The sequence below is a fragment of the Excalfactoria chinensis genome, chromosome 3 (genome assembly GCF_039878825.1).
Source record: "Excalfactoria chinensis isolate bCotChi1 chromosome 3, bCotChi1.hap2, whole genome shotgun sequence".
Lineage (NCBI taxonomy): Eukaryota > Metazoa > Chordata > Aves > Galliformes > Phasianidae > Excalfactoria > Excalfactoria chinensis.
In genome coordinates, this window is record NC_092827.1 from 75,056,036 (window position 1) to 75,072,471 (window position 16,436).

At 39.2% G+C, this 16,436-nt stretch overlaps 1 protein-coding gene across 3 annotated transcripts in view; it reads right to left on the bottom strand.

The window, feature by feature from the left end:
• RMDN2 (regulator of microtubule dynamics 2) overlaps positions 1-16,436 on the bottom strand; it is a 41,879-nt gene that overhangs the window by 13,484 nt on the left and 11,959 nt on the right. For all 3 annotated transcript variants that reach the window (XM_072333439.1, XM_072333437.1, XM_072333438.1), the window contains exons 6-7: positions 8,376-8,451; positions 6,690-6,767 (exon numbers count right to left, since the gene is read on the bottom strand). In XM_072333439.1, the coding sequence (XP_072189540.1) occupies positions 6,690-6,767; positions 8,376-8,451 (154 nt within the window). The remainder of the gene's footprint in view (positions 1-6,689; positions 6,768-8,375; positions 8,452-16,436) is intronic.

Genomic DNA, 16,436 nt, shown 5'->3' on the forward strand with positions numbered 1-16,436 from the left:
CTCCTCTGTTTTGCAGAAAATATTTCACTGTACTGCTGTACTACTTATGCAACTTATTTTTAGGGGAAAAAAAAACAACAAAAATAAACAAAAAAAAAACAACCAAACCAATCAAGACAGAAAAACCCACAACACAAAGGAATGTTGTCAGTTTTCCAACTCAATGAACAGTCATATCATATTCCACTAAGTGGGAAAAGTACACATTAAAAAACACACTACAAAACACCAACATTACGGATACGAGAGTCCTCCAATATATGAAGTTTAACGTACAGTTTGGTATCATAAGACCTTGCAATTTTTCTAAGGCTAGAAACCTAGTGCTTCAAGTCTGTTAATGTTTAATAACAGACAGTTTAATACTGTAGTGCACGTGCAGACTGCTTTTCAATATTATGAAAAGAAAGCTGTTGTTACAGTCAAACTGTCACTGCTTTTGGCCCCTGTAAAACAAATCCATTTACTGAAGCTGGTCACAATCACTGTTAAGAAAGTGCTTTCATTTTCTCTCTTCAGATCTGAAAAATAGCACTTAAAGACCTCTTTCAAGAAAGATAGGCAGCTATGAAAGGGGCTTTAGAGGACTGTCATACTGAAACACAATGGACATGACTGCTTCCCTTTGTTATACTGACACCTGACAGAAACTGCTCTGGTTACTGCCATAAAGTACTTTTCTCCACCACCCAACCTAGAGAAACACACTTCACATCTCTAATGAAGGACAGAGCTAAGAAGTGTAATGTAAGACTGGACCCTGTTCAAGCAGAGAAGTCAAGCCACCGTCATTTGGCCACATCTACTACGCCTCTAAAATAAAGTCAGAACTTTATTCCCTCCCATCTATACAAACAAAGAATTGATTGCTCCAGTCACAAAGTACGGTTGAGTTAAAAACAACAAAAACAACAAGGTTCTGTGTTTTCCTAACAACTCCTAGCCTGATCTATGCAGAAGCAATGTAGAGAAGGGTCACATGCAGTCAAAGAAAGAGAGCTTTCCATTGGAGAACCAGGAGGTGAAACACAAGTCACCCATGGACATCTCTGTTTCATTTGCAGATGCAGTTCACATCTTCACAAGAATCTGCCCTACTGCTGTAAAAACTGAAATTGTTTTGGATAGCTTCAGATTATTCCCACCTCATTCCCTGGCTTCCCAATCTCTTCAGGGCTATTGCTGCTTTCCCTTGTCCCTCTCCTGATGTGTTCAGCAATTATCCAGTACAACAGTTAATCACGGTAAAATATAAGAATCCACCTGCACCATAAGAAGTAGCTATTTAAAGCAGTCAATCAGAACATTACTCTTCTGAATGGGCAACAAGCTCTACGTATCTCTTGCTGCAAACTGCCTGAAAATACCATTTCAAAGAATACAAGCACAGACCAGCATGCAACAGGAAAACACATTTGACCATGCTTTCTTGTCTGGCCCCATTTACTCAGGCTCCACAACAGCAACATTTGAAGACAGAGGCATCCTGAACAAGACTTTCTAGTTGTTTGACGGGGCTCAACACCTTATTTGCTAAATAATATCAGTAAGTCTCACACAGACTCACTAAAATATTTCAGAGAGAAGCAATAATAAGAAATTAAAGCTTTTTTCATTCTCCCTCTCTTATCTCTCACTCTTGAAGCATCTTCTAAAAGAATAAAAAAAGCTCTCTGGCAATCTCTGAGCTCTCATTCACCGAAACAACACGACATCTCTCCCATCTTTACTGCAGAGCTTTTACACTGTTAGAAACTGCAGCATGCTGGTTAAAACTTCACGTTGTAGGCATGTGTATAATTCTTTCCCACACTACACTTTCCTGGCAGCTCTCTAGTTTCTAAATCATATTCTGTGAGAAGCAGTAATATGATTTCTTGCACATATATATTTTTTCTTCTGTTGCAGAGTTCTGTATTCTCTTGGAGGAGGAAGGGGTTTTTCTATATGTCTAAGTTCTTCTTACCAAGGAGTGAGCTACAGAGGGCTGATAAGTGGAAAACAATAAAGCAAACGATGCTCATGCTGCTCTCTGCAAGACTACCCAACACCCTAGAGGTATATATACAACACACAGGCACAACTACCACGCATGTGTCTGCTGTTATGCAATAACCAGGGAACAAAATTGCTGTTTTTACATGTGGATTTATAATTGCATATTGAAAACACAAGTCCTTCCTGGCAGTCGTTTTATTTTCTTAGAAGATTTCATCAGAACTGATCTACTGAGGTTTTAGTCATTATTTTGTCTGGCCTGGGTGCTGCTTTGCACTATTCAAACTTCTAAAAAAACATACACTTGGCCATTTTTATATAATAACCTCCACCAACCTAAGGCCATCTTGAAAAGCACAATGCACATGTGCACAACAGTGATTTATATTCCATGCACACTGGAGTCAAAGTTATCCTTTTTGACTATTAAATGGATAGACTGATAGTTGTGTAATGCTTGGAGTATCCTGATTGGTAAGCTGCAGGCTTGATAAACTCATTACAGCTAGCTATAGCCATCTATGAATGAACTGTCTGGTTTACACCTGCTGTCCACACTCCTCGCACAGTCAATAGCAGCATCTCTATTAGGCATCTGCTCTTATATCAACTACAGTACTCCTGGATGAACAGTCCCCTCTTTCCCTTCATTCTTTCCTTCACCTACAGAAGGAGCACAGACAACCATGACTTGTGGATTGTTAAAGATAGGTGGATGGATTCCATCAGGACACCCTAACCTCATCCCACCCGAGTCAGTCAGTACCCCCATGTGACTGAGGTGGTTAAAGAGCTGTTTTATGCAAGACACAGAATTGTGTCATGGAGTAATAACTATGAACAGGAAATACTACTCTTTCTCTAGCCAAAAAAAAAAGCACAGTTTCTAATTTGAAATAACTTTATTAAAGTAAAGCTTCATGCCATGTTCAGTGAAATGGAAACATTACTCTTAGTACATCAATTAACTTTATTAAGTATTCTCTTTGCGTAAGCAAGCACAGGCAACAGATACTCTGGTGGAACAAGCCCTAGTGTGGAGAAAATTTAACTTCTACAGTCAAAGTTATTCCATATAGTGCAGTGCATATCTAAAGGTCCACAGAAAATGAAGTACAAAGAGACTGTAAGGAGTGAGATCATAACTATCATCAATTTCAGCTTTATTTAATATGTGTCACAAGACTGGTAATAGACAGAAGAAAGTAATAAGAAAAACAGCTACTGCAGCAAGTAATTACTAGTAAAACAACAGTAAAACAAATTAAAGAAGGAAATGTCCTACAGATGATTTCCATATCTTAAGAGAGCCCTGACGTAAGTCCCATTCCAGCAGCCTGAAAAGTCTCAAAAGCGCTGCAAGAACACTGGGCTTCCAAAGAATATTTCATTTTGATGTATCAGGTTACTCTGAAGAGGAATACTGCTCCCCTGCTGCCCTACACAAGGAGAGCTAGTCCTACTCACTCATAAAGAGAAGAAAAAGAAAAAAAAGAAGGGGCATGAGGGACCAGCAGCCACTCCCTGAACTTCCCTAGGGTAGGAGGAGTGTGAGTCACCACAACAGCCTGGTTGCTGGCAAAGAGGGAAGGCCATTCTCCTGTTCCAAAGCTTAGAGAGGTGACCATTTTGAAAGACCTCTCCTATAGATGTGTCAAAAGAACAACTTCTTATCAGCTTATTCTACCCAGATCTCTCCTAATACTGAGAAGGGAGCTGCCCATGGAGTTAAACTACAGCTGACTGTAAAGCTGCACTTTCTGATCAGACCTCTAATTCCACTGAAGATTAAGGCAGAAAATATGGTTCTCTCCTAAATACTCTGTAAAGGAATTCCTTAACGTCTTTCTCCTCCATAGAAAAGATTCAGCAAAACTCACATAGAAACTAAAGCACTTACTCACTGAAGCTCATTTTTTTTGTTTTGTTTTTTGCCTCCTGCTTGGTTTTGAGAAGCAAACCCTTTCCTTTCACATCTCTTAACAAACTCCAGAATGTTGGCACCAATAAAATTAATTCTTTTGGATTGAAAATTCAGCCAGGACTGACCCATGACCTTAAACATTTTCCTCCTCCAATGTTAAATGGTAACAGCTCACTGATGACAAATCACACAGTTGTCCTCCACAAAGGAAAACAATCCCATTGATCCAGCTTCAATAAAATATCGATGGAATCTACTAAAATATCCCCAGAGGATTTTATTTTTTTTAAATGATGATATATTAATATGAAATTGCATGAAATAATTGTACAATGTTTTTATTTCTGGAAGAAATTAAATAACTAAACAGCAGTTTTAAAATACTGGCTTCCAACACAAATATTCTCCTTCTCTCCAGCTGAGGATCCACTACAGTTTGTACAGTCATTTAGTCAATTATCCAACTTCAATTCCCTGGGCTTTCACTTTCCTGTAAGAGGAGCATACTCACAGAGCACTCATACAGATGAACTCGATCTGTTTGTTCCCCAGCGTAACCCAAACAGATTACACTGGGATACACCACATGAGTCTAACACATTGCATCTAACCTGCAAAAACAAACTTCCAAGAAATCCAGTTTTTAACACCTCACTAGCATTTACCAAAGGCTCCAATACAGTTTCACAAGCATATACTAACCACCCTGAGTCTGTTCTGCCATGGCAAGTAAGTAGCCATAAATCTTAACTAGATATGATAGATCTGCTCTAAATGCTAGCATAAATTAAAATGAAACATTGAATTATTAAGGGTTATCGGATAACTGCTTGCAAAACTCCAGTCACAAGTCACAAGAAAATAATTCCTCTACTGCATGTATCACAGATAAGTTAACTTCCAATAGATGCTTCTTGTTGACCTGAAGGTCAAAGGTAATTTTCACTCTCTTAATAAGAAGAAAGCTATAACTTAGTGGGCTCTAAACACTGTATTTACTTTAAATAACATTCATCTACTCAAGCAGATATTTAAAAGATCTAAACAGTGTTCTTGTGTTCTTTGTAGCTGTTGTAGTTTCCATAGAAACAAACAAGAGGCACTACTTTCAGAGTGACCTACATAATATGGATTTCAGCAAGTTCTAGTTGGGGTGAGCTAGGATTAAGTTCCTTAATAGACCCATGTGTAGAAACCCAAACTACGGTCTCATCCTGCTACTGAAATCATGCAAATTACAGACAGTATTTAAGAGCTGACTGCAGTAGAATTTATCACCCAATGTTACTCTGTCCTGTACTCACATTTATCCGAGCTATATAAATCTATCCTTAGTCCATCAGGTTAGTATTTTGTCATGGCCAGCAAGGAAGTCACAGAAGAGTTAAAAAAGAAAATATATATATATGTCAACCCTGGGTATTACAGTGGCTAAATCAGTTTAGGTGGATAGTTTCACTTAACAGAAGGCAGGTCAGGTCACACCCTAAGGCAATGCTCATCTGTGGATTTATTGTTCCTGAAGGGAGCACTGCATAGATGCTACAAGTGTGGAACTTTAATTTGTAATGATACAGTGTAACAAACCACATGCATCAGCCAGTAAGTGGTAATTACCACTTTAAAAACCCCAGCACAGCATAAACGAAATGAGGTATATTTAGATCACACTTAAAGCTTCCAAAAGCAATAGTTCAAGTGAGAAATAAGCCACAAGAAACATCTGGGAGTGTTTGACATAAATGGGAGCTACAGTCAGTTGTTGGTCATAGCATGGTATAAAAATGCTTAAGGAATGACTGACAAGAGAGATACTCTTCAAAGGCAGAAGGACAGAAAACATGCTAATGGGCAATCTTTAGCAATTCGCTTTTTCATGGCCAGTGCTGACATTAAAGAACAACTGTGATGAAAAGCAAAATGAAAAGCTATTTTAAAAAGTTGCTGTCATTCTTTATTTTGATCAAGGGAGAAAAAAAAACAACTAGTTATGTATCTGATCTGAAAGTACTGCTGAAAGATTACCTGGCATTAAGCCTTGCTGTACATAAAGTCAGTGGCTGTGGTTCACAGCAACTCCCTCCTTCCAGTTCGCAGGCACTACACAGTAACAAGCGCTGAAGAAGACTCTGAGAAGTCTCTCAATGGTCTTTTACATCCTGCCCTTTGCAAGAACATTTCCTTTTGACAAAAGATCCAGGTTCTAGCTGGACTTGATGATCTTTAAGGTCTCTTCCTACCTGAGCAACACTATGATTCTAATATTCCTCACAGCACAGAAGGTGAGCCACAAAACAGGTGGCCCTAAGAATAAAGCAACTCTTTACTATAAGCACAAGAATATGCTAAAAATTTATATATAAATAAAAATACATAAAAACGATCAGCAACTAAACTGTCAAACCAGTGAATTCTTTTTTTTTCATATGAGTACTTAAAACTATATAATTAACACAATTTTTACAAGCTCTTGTATTGGCATAATTGTATTGGCATATTCTTGCAAAACATTTTAGTGAATAACAGATTTTATATCTGAATCTTTGTTGTGACATTCTCCAGGAACTTCCCAAGCCATTATGACAGCCCAGGAACATCACACGTGGAAGGTAATTCAGAAAACATACGTGCCTTGCTTCATTTCGCTCAAAATAGCTTCTTCAAGAAACACCTATTTTGTTTTAAGTCCCATTACTTGACTTTAAATGCATTTTCAATACAATAAATATTAGATTAAAAAAAAAACACCAAAAACCAAAAAACTTACTGAATAGCACCATCTTCCATTCAGGTAATATAACAGAGGATCTTGAGGCTTAAGTTCAATTGCTTTATCTAGATGCTCCTATTGGAAAGAAAATAACCAGTGTCACTTCAGACATCACATTCTAAGGAGCTTGATGCAAATCATATTAAGAAAAATCAGAAATTCTTCTCTGCTGTAATTATTTTCTATTGTCCTAAAAATATTAATGATTGAACCCCTTTCCTACAAAGGAAAATGACAATCAATGTTATGTAACAACTCTGCACACAATACAACAAGACCATGAATAAGCAGCTCAAAATCTCAAAGAGCTCAAGAACTTTTGTCTTAAAAAGGCAACAACTTCCATTATATTTTTAGATACAGCAAGCATTAAACTGACTCACATCAAATCAGTGGGAAAGCAACCACTCTTTTTGACAGCTCAGACATGTCAGTGCTCACCGCTGAAGTCTCTGTTACCCTGGAATATGACTGCCCCAATGAAATGACACAACAAAGTGCTATTGTAACATAAACTTCAGGAACAAAATGGTTGTGTTGCAGTGAAACAGTAGAAACTAGAAAGTTGCTAATCTGGTGATTCCTCTGATTCTGGTCTATTTATTTCTCTCTTTAGTTCACTGAAGAAAGCTCTAATTGCTCAACTTGAACTAAAAAAATAAATAGAAAACACATTATTTCACCCCAAGTGCTGCTTGCCTCTCAAAATAAATACATACAGGCTTTATTTTTTTTCTCCCAGATACCACTGTTCTTTTAATTAAACCAGTGACTAGGATTTCTGAATTACAAGGATATGTCAGTCTATTATTCTATCATTTTGTCCACAAAGTAATCAGGAAGGAGCTCTATTTTTATGCTATTATTTTCCTCAAATCCCTCATTTTCCCAATGATTCTCATGGGTTTCAGAAACTACCCCTGAAGAGGAAGGTACCTCACTTAAAGGGCTACTAATGCTATGTGGTCTTTTAAAACTCCATCCTTAACCAACCGCTGCACTCCTCTGTTGTCACCTTCCCCTTCTGACACAGCCTGTTGCTCAGCCGGGGCTTAGCTCACTTGGCACAACTCAGATGGATTCAGCGCTCATTCACAAGAAAGCCCTGCAACACTCTGCCATGTGTGGGATGTGACAGGGACCTGCCCCAGGTATTCTCTGGGAAGGGGAAGATGCCTGCTGCCTCCTGCTGGTACCCACAAAGGGGCACTGGGTTGGACAGCAGTGGGAGCACAGAGCCACAGCAGCGCTGAGGATGAGTGGGGAGGGAGCACATGTAACAGAACTGCTGACTCTGGAATACAGAGTTACCTTTGAGAGGACGTTGTTAAAACAAACATTGCTAATTACAGGTAGTGTGAAGCACGACTGCTCAAGGGTGTTAATTCATCAGCTCCCCTTTCTTATCTTTTTCTATTATCTAAACAGAATTGTTAGTCCTTTGACTACAAAATGAAACAGAAATCTTGATGCTGCTCCAGAACCCTTATCTCAACCTTTATTTTTCAAAAGCATATAATTTGCACACACAAAAACAGCTTCGCTTTAACATCAGCACCAAGATAAACCGTGAGGCTGAATTACTGCGCTCAAAAAATCTCTCTTTGACACTACGCAGGGAAATAATTCAAAGGAATAGCTTTAAAAAACGAAACAAAACCAAACAAAACCTACAAAACATACCTTAAAGAGATAACCATTCCTGATTTTGTTTTGTACACTGTCAAACTGAGACATATAGCCACACATAATTGCAAACCTGAGAGGGGAAAAGAAAAACACACACACATACTTTTGGTGATTTAAATAAACCTTTGATCAAATTACAAAATATTTCAGTATCTAATTCACAGACTAAACACCGCTTTTTTTCCATTTGGACAGCTGGAGCAAAGTTCAGCATGAGCTGTACAGATTCAGGAGCAGACAACAGAACGGTACAAAACAAAGCAATAAATGGAAACAAGAAGTTTAAGTGACGCTGTTGATAAAGTGAAAAAGCAGGGAGCTTTTTCCTCCAACGTTTCTACCACTCAGCTCACAGCTCAGTGCTTCCCCAACGGCCCCAACCCTACCAAGCAGCTCAGCCCAACCCGCTGCGCTCTGCACTGTGGTGCTCCTGTGAAGGCAAATCCCCTAGGTGTGCTCATAGGGAGCAGCAAGCCTCAGAAACAGCAGTTGTATTTTGCAAGCATCTCTGTGTGTTCCTGCACTTCCTGTAATCTTTTAACACCTTTACAATTATAGAATAAACACACGTGCGCATTTTGCTCTTACAAAATCATGACTGCTACTACAGCTGCCTATTACTAAGATTTCCTTTTTGAAAATCTCAGAAATCAGGTACTGTGCCCACAGATAGAAGAAATGTAAGGTTATTTCTATTACATTTATTTCACTTAGTGGGTAAATCTGAAAAGGTTTCCGAGCTCTCTCACTTTTTAGAGGCTGATTTTCTCAGTGATGCTTATCTGACACTTCACTCAACTTTCATTCCTTGGTCCTCATAAGTTCAACAGCAACTGCTGTTCATAAGGCAGCTTTCCTGCATATATCAGTCCAACCTTCCTTGGACCTATTCTCATTAAGACGACTTCACTTTTCTTCCTAAAAGCAATGGAATCACCTAAGCTACACTTGAGCACCACAAACTAATACTGATGACTCAACAATTTTTTTAGAATGATTTTTATTTCATATTAAATATTTTACAAGGTAATGCTGAATTAAAGCAAAGAATAATTCTAGAAGTGGGAAATCAAGTTGAAGAACAGAGCAAAAGATGGGAGTTGTGGAAGCAGCTTGTGAAGTCAGTGGTGGTAACACGACTGCAATCTGTATGGCACAGAGTTTTTAAAGGATTACTAAACCTCCTCAGCCTTCTTTAATTTCTTTATATAATGTAATTATTCAAGCTTCAATGAATCCTCATTAAAATGTCACTGCCAGCGTAACTAAATAAATCATTGTATCGCTTAGAGCCATACCGAGTGGTTTTAATTTAGCAATATTCATGCTGCAAGTTATTGCTCTTTTGGTCGGCTGACATTCCCAGGTACAGCACAGCAGTTAGCACAGAACAGGAATGATTTGTGAGAGCTCCAAGCAGCTGTCAAGCCCCTCTGAGAGGATATGTGCTGCCACTGGGGAGCACTGAGCAGAGCCTCGCTCATGGCACCACCGCCTCTGACAGCAGGAGCTGCACAGAGAGTGTTTCCTATGGGAAAGAGTGGGGAGGGTGGGAACCAGCAAGGCGGGGTCAGGAAAGTTCAGGTATTTAGAAAGAGGGGGAAGGTACCGAAACATTTATTAGGCTTAAGTAACTCGGGCAACATTTCCCCTATTCCCTTTACTCATTAAGTGCTAATCAGATAAACTCAGCATACCATAGCTAAACGGATTGCTGCTACAAAAGAAAACAATGAAAAGCGAACAGCTAATCCAGCACCTTGCAGTATTTCCCTGTCTGTGCGTGACAAGAAAGAGGGCCTTAGTTAAACCAGTTCAAAGAAAAACTTCTACTTACAGCTCAAATCTCCGGGGAGGGAAATCCATGGAACATTCACAGTGAATGAAAAATAAGCTGACCTACCCACATTAAAAGTGTAAAAATTTGTTTCACATATATTCGTGGCCTTTTTTTTTTCCTCTCATTTTTATCTATTGTATACTTTTAAACTGGAATAGACAATAAATTAGTATTAAACAATTATTAATTGTTTCGAGTTGAGATTTGACTGTATTTCAGAGATCCATTTTGGGAGGGGGGGGGAGGTCATTTTTTGCCGGGGAAGAATTCTTTTGGCACTTAAATAAATTTCAGAGTTTAAGAAAGCAAGCGTAGAGAAAGCAAAATTTTTATCTCACTGGTCCAACAAGCAATGACAGCACTAAGACACCGGCCAGTGAAAACTAGGAACTGACTACATTCGCATTGGTGTATTCCTTACCATTCAGCCCCGAGCATCGGCTTTCAGGCCCCCAGGAGCCGAGGCCCCCCGCTGCAGCCGATGGTCGCCGAGCCTTCAGCGCCGGCCCCACCTGGTGGAGACACGCGGAACAGCGCGCGGATAACACCAGGCCCGCGGGTACGACCAGCCCTGGGCATCCTGCCACGGCTGCTTTTGTAAGATTCACGGGGAAAAATAATACTAACTTCTTTTAAATCACATAATGATGAGCAAATATGATACGAAATGAACGAAACATGTCTTCTGCTAGCAAGTGCTGTTCTGTTTGCTGGCAATCACATGAACTTTAAGACGATTAAGGATGGGGCAACCATGAATCTATGCACAGACGGGGATGAGAGGTTGGAGAGCCCTCCAAAGGAGGGCTACAAAGATAGTGAAGGGTCTGGAGGGATAAGTGTGTGAGGAGAAGTTGGGTTTGCTCAGGCCAGAGCAGAGGAGCTGAGGGGAGGCCTCATGCAGCACCTCACAGGGAGCGTTGAGCTCTGCTCTGTGTGACAGCTGCGTCAGGGGAGTGTTCTCCACCAGTAGGTGGTGGGCATGTAACAGGCTGCCCGTGGCACTGGGCACAGCCAGATCAAGATGAATTTGCATTTTCCTTTCTATCATTCCAAAATTTCTATACCTACTCAGACAAAATAAAACTGTATAGTGCATGCCTGCTGCAAAAGGAGCAGCAGGAGGCAGATCCAGCAAGTTTTTTCAAGCATGTTTATAAAGATAATACAGAGAACTGATACCAGCAGTTTGGCTCTGGCAACCACTATTCCAAATGAAACAGATATACGTAGCAAAGGTTAAAGGTCTTGAGTCAAAAGGCACATCAGGGCACTCAAAGTCCTATCTTACTCCTTAGCCACAGTCTTCCTGCCACACTTGCTTTGCTCACTGACATACATACTCTGACCATCTGCAACCAAGCCAGACCCAAGGGCTAACTTTTTAATCTGACTTCAACATGGTATCACATCCCATTGAATTGCATGGCATTTTTCTGCAACTTTTATTACTGCTTGCCATTCCTGTTCTTCCATTACTCCTCCAGTGATCATAGCTTGGCATCACTTTCCTACAGTGATACATCATTGTAAAAATGTATATTTTCATCTTTAAAGGAAGAAAAAAAATATTTCAGTTTGCCTTCTGTTCCCTAATGGGAGAGGTAAAGATACAGAAGTAGAGTTAAGAATGTGAAAGACCAACGTACAAAGAAAAACGTTCCAAGGTAGTAAGTGAAGTGCTTAGGTTCTCAGTTGCTGGGTGTTGGGATTTTTGTACATTTTTTTTGGTTGCATTGTTGGTTGTTTTTGTGATTTTCTTTTCCCCCCATTTGTTTGTTTTTAACTTGGAATGCAACTAAGCCTTGCAAAAATTGGCAGAAACATAGTTTTCATATTAAAAATTTACCAGAGCATTGAAGCTGAGCTCCAGGAAAATATCAAATACTGCACATGCTGGGATAAAGTGGCACTTGAAAATACATGGGAAACAAATCTATGCTTTGGTAAAAGAAAAGGAAAAAAAATAATAAAGAGGAAAAAAAAAACACATGAACATAAGAATATTTAAGAATTCGGGCTTCATAAATTACCACAACACGTACAACATTATTCAAGCAAGGAAAAATGTTGCTGCCATGGGATATTTGCAGAAGTTCATCAATAGAACACGGCTATGCCATGCTTTGCATTTTTGAGGCTGCGGAACCCACAACTGAACCACGTTCCAGAAATTTAACTTCTGCTTTTGTAACTGACACTACTATTCCTTGTAGTTGCAAGTATGATCTTGAAAAAATCAGCAGGGTCTTCACGAGTCTGGAAATAAAGTGAAGCAATAGCTTTCTTGGGTAGTAATACAACCATCCTTGACAGAAAGGTAATAGGCATTGCTTAGTTGCCAGTATTATTTTCCCTCTGTCTGTTGGGGCAAGAAGCTTCCAGTAAATAGGCAGTTCAAGCTCACCTCATTTGCACTGGCTGCAGCATTTCACCTAGGCACCACTACTTCAAGACCCTTATCCCACGAGACTCATCACGCTCCTCCTCACAGGCTAGAGACTTAGGAAAAGACTCAGTGACCTGCAATGGGCCTGTGCCAACTTCTTCATTCACATTCCTCCACAACTTGAGTAATCAATACAGGCTGAACAACAAACAAGCCATGAACGATATTTACTCTATCTCTCTTTGGGGTGGTCAAACAAATACTAACACCTCACAGCTAGTTTTTCTTTTCCAGTGTAACTATTCAAGTTTTTTGTTGCTGTTTTGTTTTATTTATTAAGCAGTGACCATTTGAAAAAGGTTTTATGATCTCGCTAGCAACCACAATATGAAGAGTGATCACGTTTTCTAAAATCTGGACTCAGATATGAAAATTATTTGCATCTGGAGAAGTTCCTTACCTAAACTGACTGTTTAGAGATACGTTGCTCTTTTTGTTCTGCTAACGTTTTATAAAATCTAGTTTAAACATGATATTTGTCATTTGTCAGTGTTCTGATCAGCAAGCCGGATGTTCTAATTTCTGATATATTTTATGATATAGTTTCATGACACAATGCAGATGACCTGCTAAGAAGATAGACAACATTACCTATTTTTATCCAAAGCATGTCAGAAAAGTAAGGAGGGACAGCAGAACTCTGGGCAAACATGAGCAAGAGTTTATTGATAAAACCATTACAATAAATTTCCCTGGTAAAGACAAAAAAAAAGAGATATTTTGTTTTCCAGACAGTTGATAGCAGCTCCACAGCACAAGAAAAACCCTGCTCCAGATAAGGGATGCTTTTAGCAGCATAGCTCTGCCTACACTGGGTCTTTACTGAGCAGTTATGTCAGTCAGGGTGTGACTAAAACATCTTTATGCTGTAAAGGGAGCTTTCAAGCAACAGGAGCAAGTTTTCAAAACAAACCTTCTGAGAGGTCTATTGTCCTCCCTCTTGCTACAGCATAAAAAGAGTGCCACGCTATATGAATTTCTATGGAAGAGTTATTATGAAACGATGTTCAAGAGCACAGCAGATGATCCTTACTGATGTAGAGGAAAGGAAGGAAGTAATTTTAAGGACTAATTCAGTTCCAGCAAGATCTTCACTGAATTAAAAATCAAAAAGGAACTGGCCCTAGGAGTTAAAAGAGCTCACAGCTGAAGAGGGGATATGGGATGGGTATTAGAGAATAGCACACAATTACAGACATATATGAGAAATTCTGAATACAAACTGAATTTCAACTTGAAAGATACACAGAAAACAAAATAGCTGAAGGAAAAGAAACATAAGAAAGAAAATACAAAACAATTAGCAATGAGGAAAAAAAAAAAAAGACAAAAGATGAAACTAATATTGCTGAATTCAACAGCTTCTTTGCTCACATTCCACTCGCCCCTCCAGGAGTTAACTGTAAGCAGAGAACAGGACCAGGAGAAGAATAGGTCTAGCATTTAATTCTCATTTAGTGAGCCATAATATATTAAACAGTTTAAGAGAACGTCTGTAATAATGCATGAGTTAACGATTTGGAGATCATCTATACCAAACATGAATTGAAACCTCAGTTGTGCTGATAGAAAATATCAAAGCCCCTCAGAAGTAAGTATACATTAGTAAAGGATCAGTTAAAACTTTCCTTACGCAAAGTGAGGAACCCAGTTTCTGCACCAGCAGTCAATACAGAAACAAGGAACTTTACACAAAAAGGGAGAAAATTCTGTCTGACTAACAGATAGGCTCATCTTACACAGGCTAAGAAAATGTTACATTGCCAGTAAGATGAAAAGGAAGGGTTTTGGTCTGAGGCAGTATTGCTTTCACACTGAGTATTTATTTGTGCTGAGTTTCTCATCATGCAGACTGCCCAAGCTCTCCCTGTATATCTGATCTTCTGCTTCAGTCAACAGAGCCCCTGAATTGAATTGAGTTCAATTCACAGGATTCCTGCCTGGGCTCAAATACCTACTGCCACAGGAGATGCCCTAGGTTTTCCTATCACCTCCAGTTATTGGCTGAGAAAGGTACAGACTCCAGAAGACCACATGTATTACATACGACATCATACAAGTATCCTAGAATATCAAATGTATGCAATAGTTCTCCAACCCATATATGGGGAGGACAAGTCCCACACTCACCTGTAGACACATATAATGTACATACAAGTATAATACATCTGGAGATGAGTAGTGCCCTTCAAGAGTGAACCGGTAAGTACTTCCTAATTGACCACCTGTTAGTGATCCTAGTGCTTTTCTGTTAATATTTTTAAGATGTCACTTCCTTGTTATTTCTTCATACAGCCTTCAAGTATTTAAAAGGGGATTATAAAAAGGAGTGGAATCAAATTTTTACTCGGGTCGATAGTCACAGGACAAGGGGGATGGTTTTAAGCTCAAGGAGGGAAGGTTTAGATTGGATGTCAGAGGGCAGTTCTTTACCGAGAGAGTGGTGAGGTGCTGAATAGGCTGCCTAGAGGGGCTAGAGATGCTCTGTCCCTGGAGATGTTAAAGGCCAGGCTGGATGGGGCCCTGAGTAACGTGTTCTAGCACCAGATCTGAAGGTTGGTGGCCCTGCCTCTGGCAGCGGAGTTGGAACTTGAAGAGCCATGAGGTCTATTCCAACCTAAGCCATTTTATGACTCTACTGTCTTAATTGTACTGCAGTGTTTTCTGTTCATGCGTTGTCTTGCCTATTTATTATTTTAGGCAAAATTCTGTTTGCATACAATTTTGAGAGCCCAGTTCATTCTGGAAAGATTTCTTGAGCTCTCCTTTCCTGTTCATGGTGTTTAATGTGTAAAATGCTGTTTATATAAATTTGTATCAGCCAGATCCAACCAAAACAGAACTCACATGGCTGACAATTGAGTTCTCTTGAGTAATGAGGAAAATCCCAGCAGAAGGAAAAAAGGAAAATCAGTTCTTATTCAGAAAGAAGCGGACAGGACAGAGGTCACAAACAAGCAAGCAAACATACTAACTTTTTTCCATAAGTCAAAAGCACACAAAGCAGTAACACAAGTTTGTAATGAATAAAGAGTATTAAACAAAACCACTTCTATATTTTATTTTTTCCTGACAAGATAAACCATTCTTAGAGGAATGCAACAAATGGGATTTGGCTTCACCTCAGTATAGCCTTTGACTTTGTCCCACATGACATTCCTCACAATATGGCCATGGAAATATTGTTTAAATAGTTGCAGAATCATTGATTAAGTAGTTGCACAGTTATTAAAGCTGCTCCACAGGACTTTGTCCTGGACCCATTACCTTCCAATAATTTCATTCATGAAAAATATAACTTATTTTAAAAGTTTGTAATCTGAGAGAGGACGATGCAAGCATTTGCATCCCCAGCAGCTCAATAAAGCAGAGAAATGGGCTGAAATCAACATGAAATCTATGAAACTTGCTGAAAGCACTCTACTGAGGAAGAAAAGAAACACACGGTTACAAAACAAACTCATTGCTGGTTAAGTGGTGGCACAGAAGAGAATATACAGGGACCAGAGTCTGAGAGTTAGCAGGCTAGACAACAACATACAACTGTCTTTCTGGAACATATCAGCAGGAAAGTTCACACCATTCAGGGCTTCAACCAGAGCCATATATCCCGTATGGATACTACACTTTAAATATATATATATATTATGTCTCTAATCAGAGAGACTTCAGGAAACAAGAAATAAGCTGATAATGCGTGGGGGAAAGAAATTACACTAAGCTATTTAAATTTGCAATGTCCACATATCACTAAAACTACAAGTAC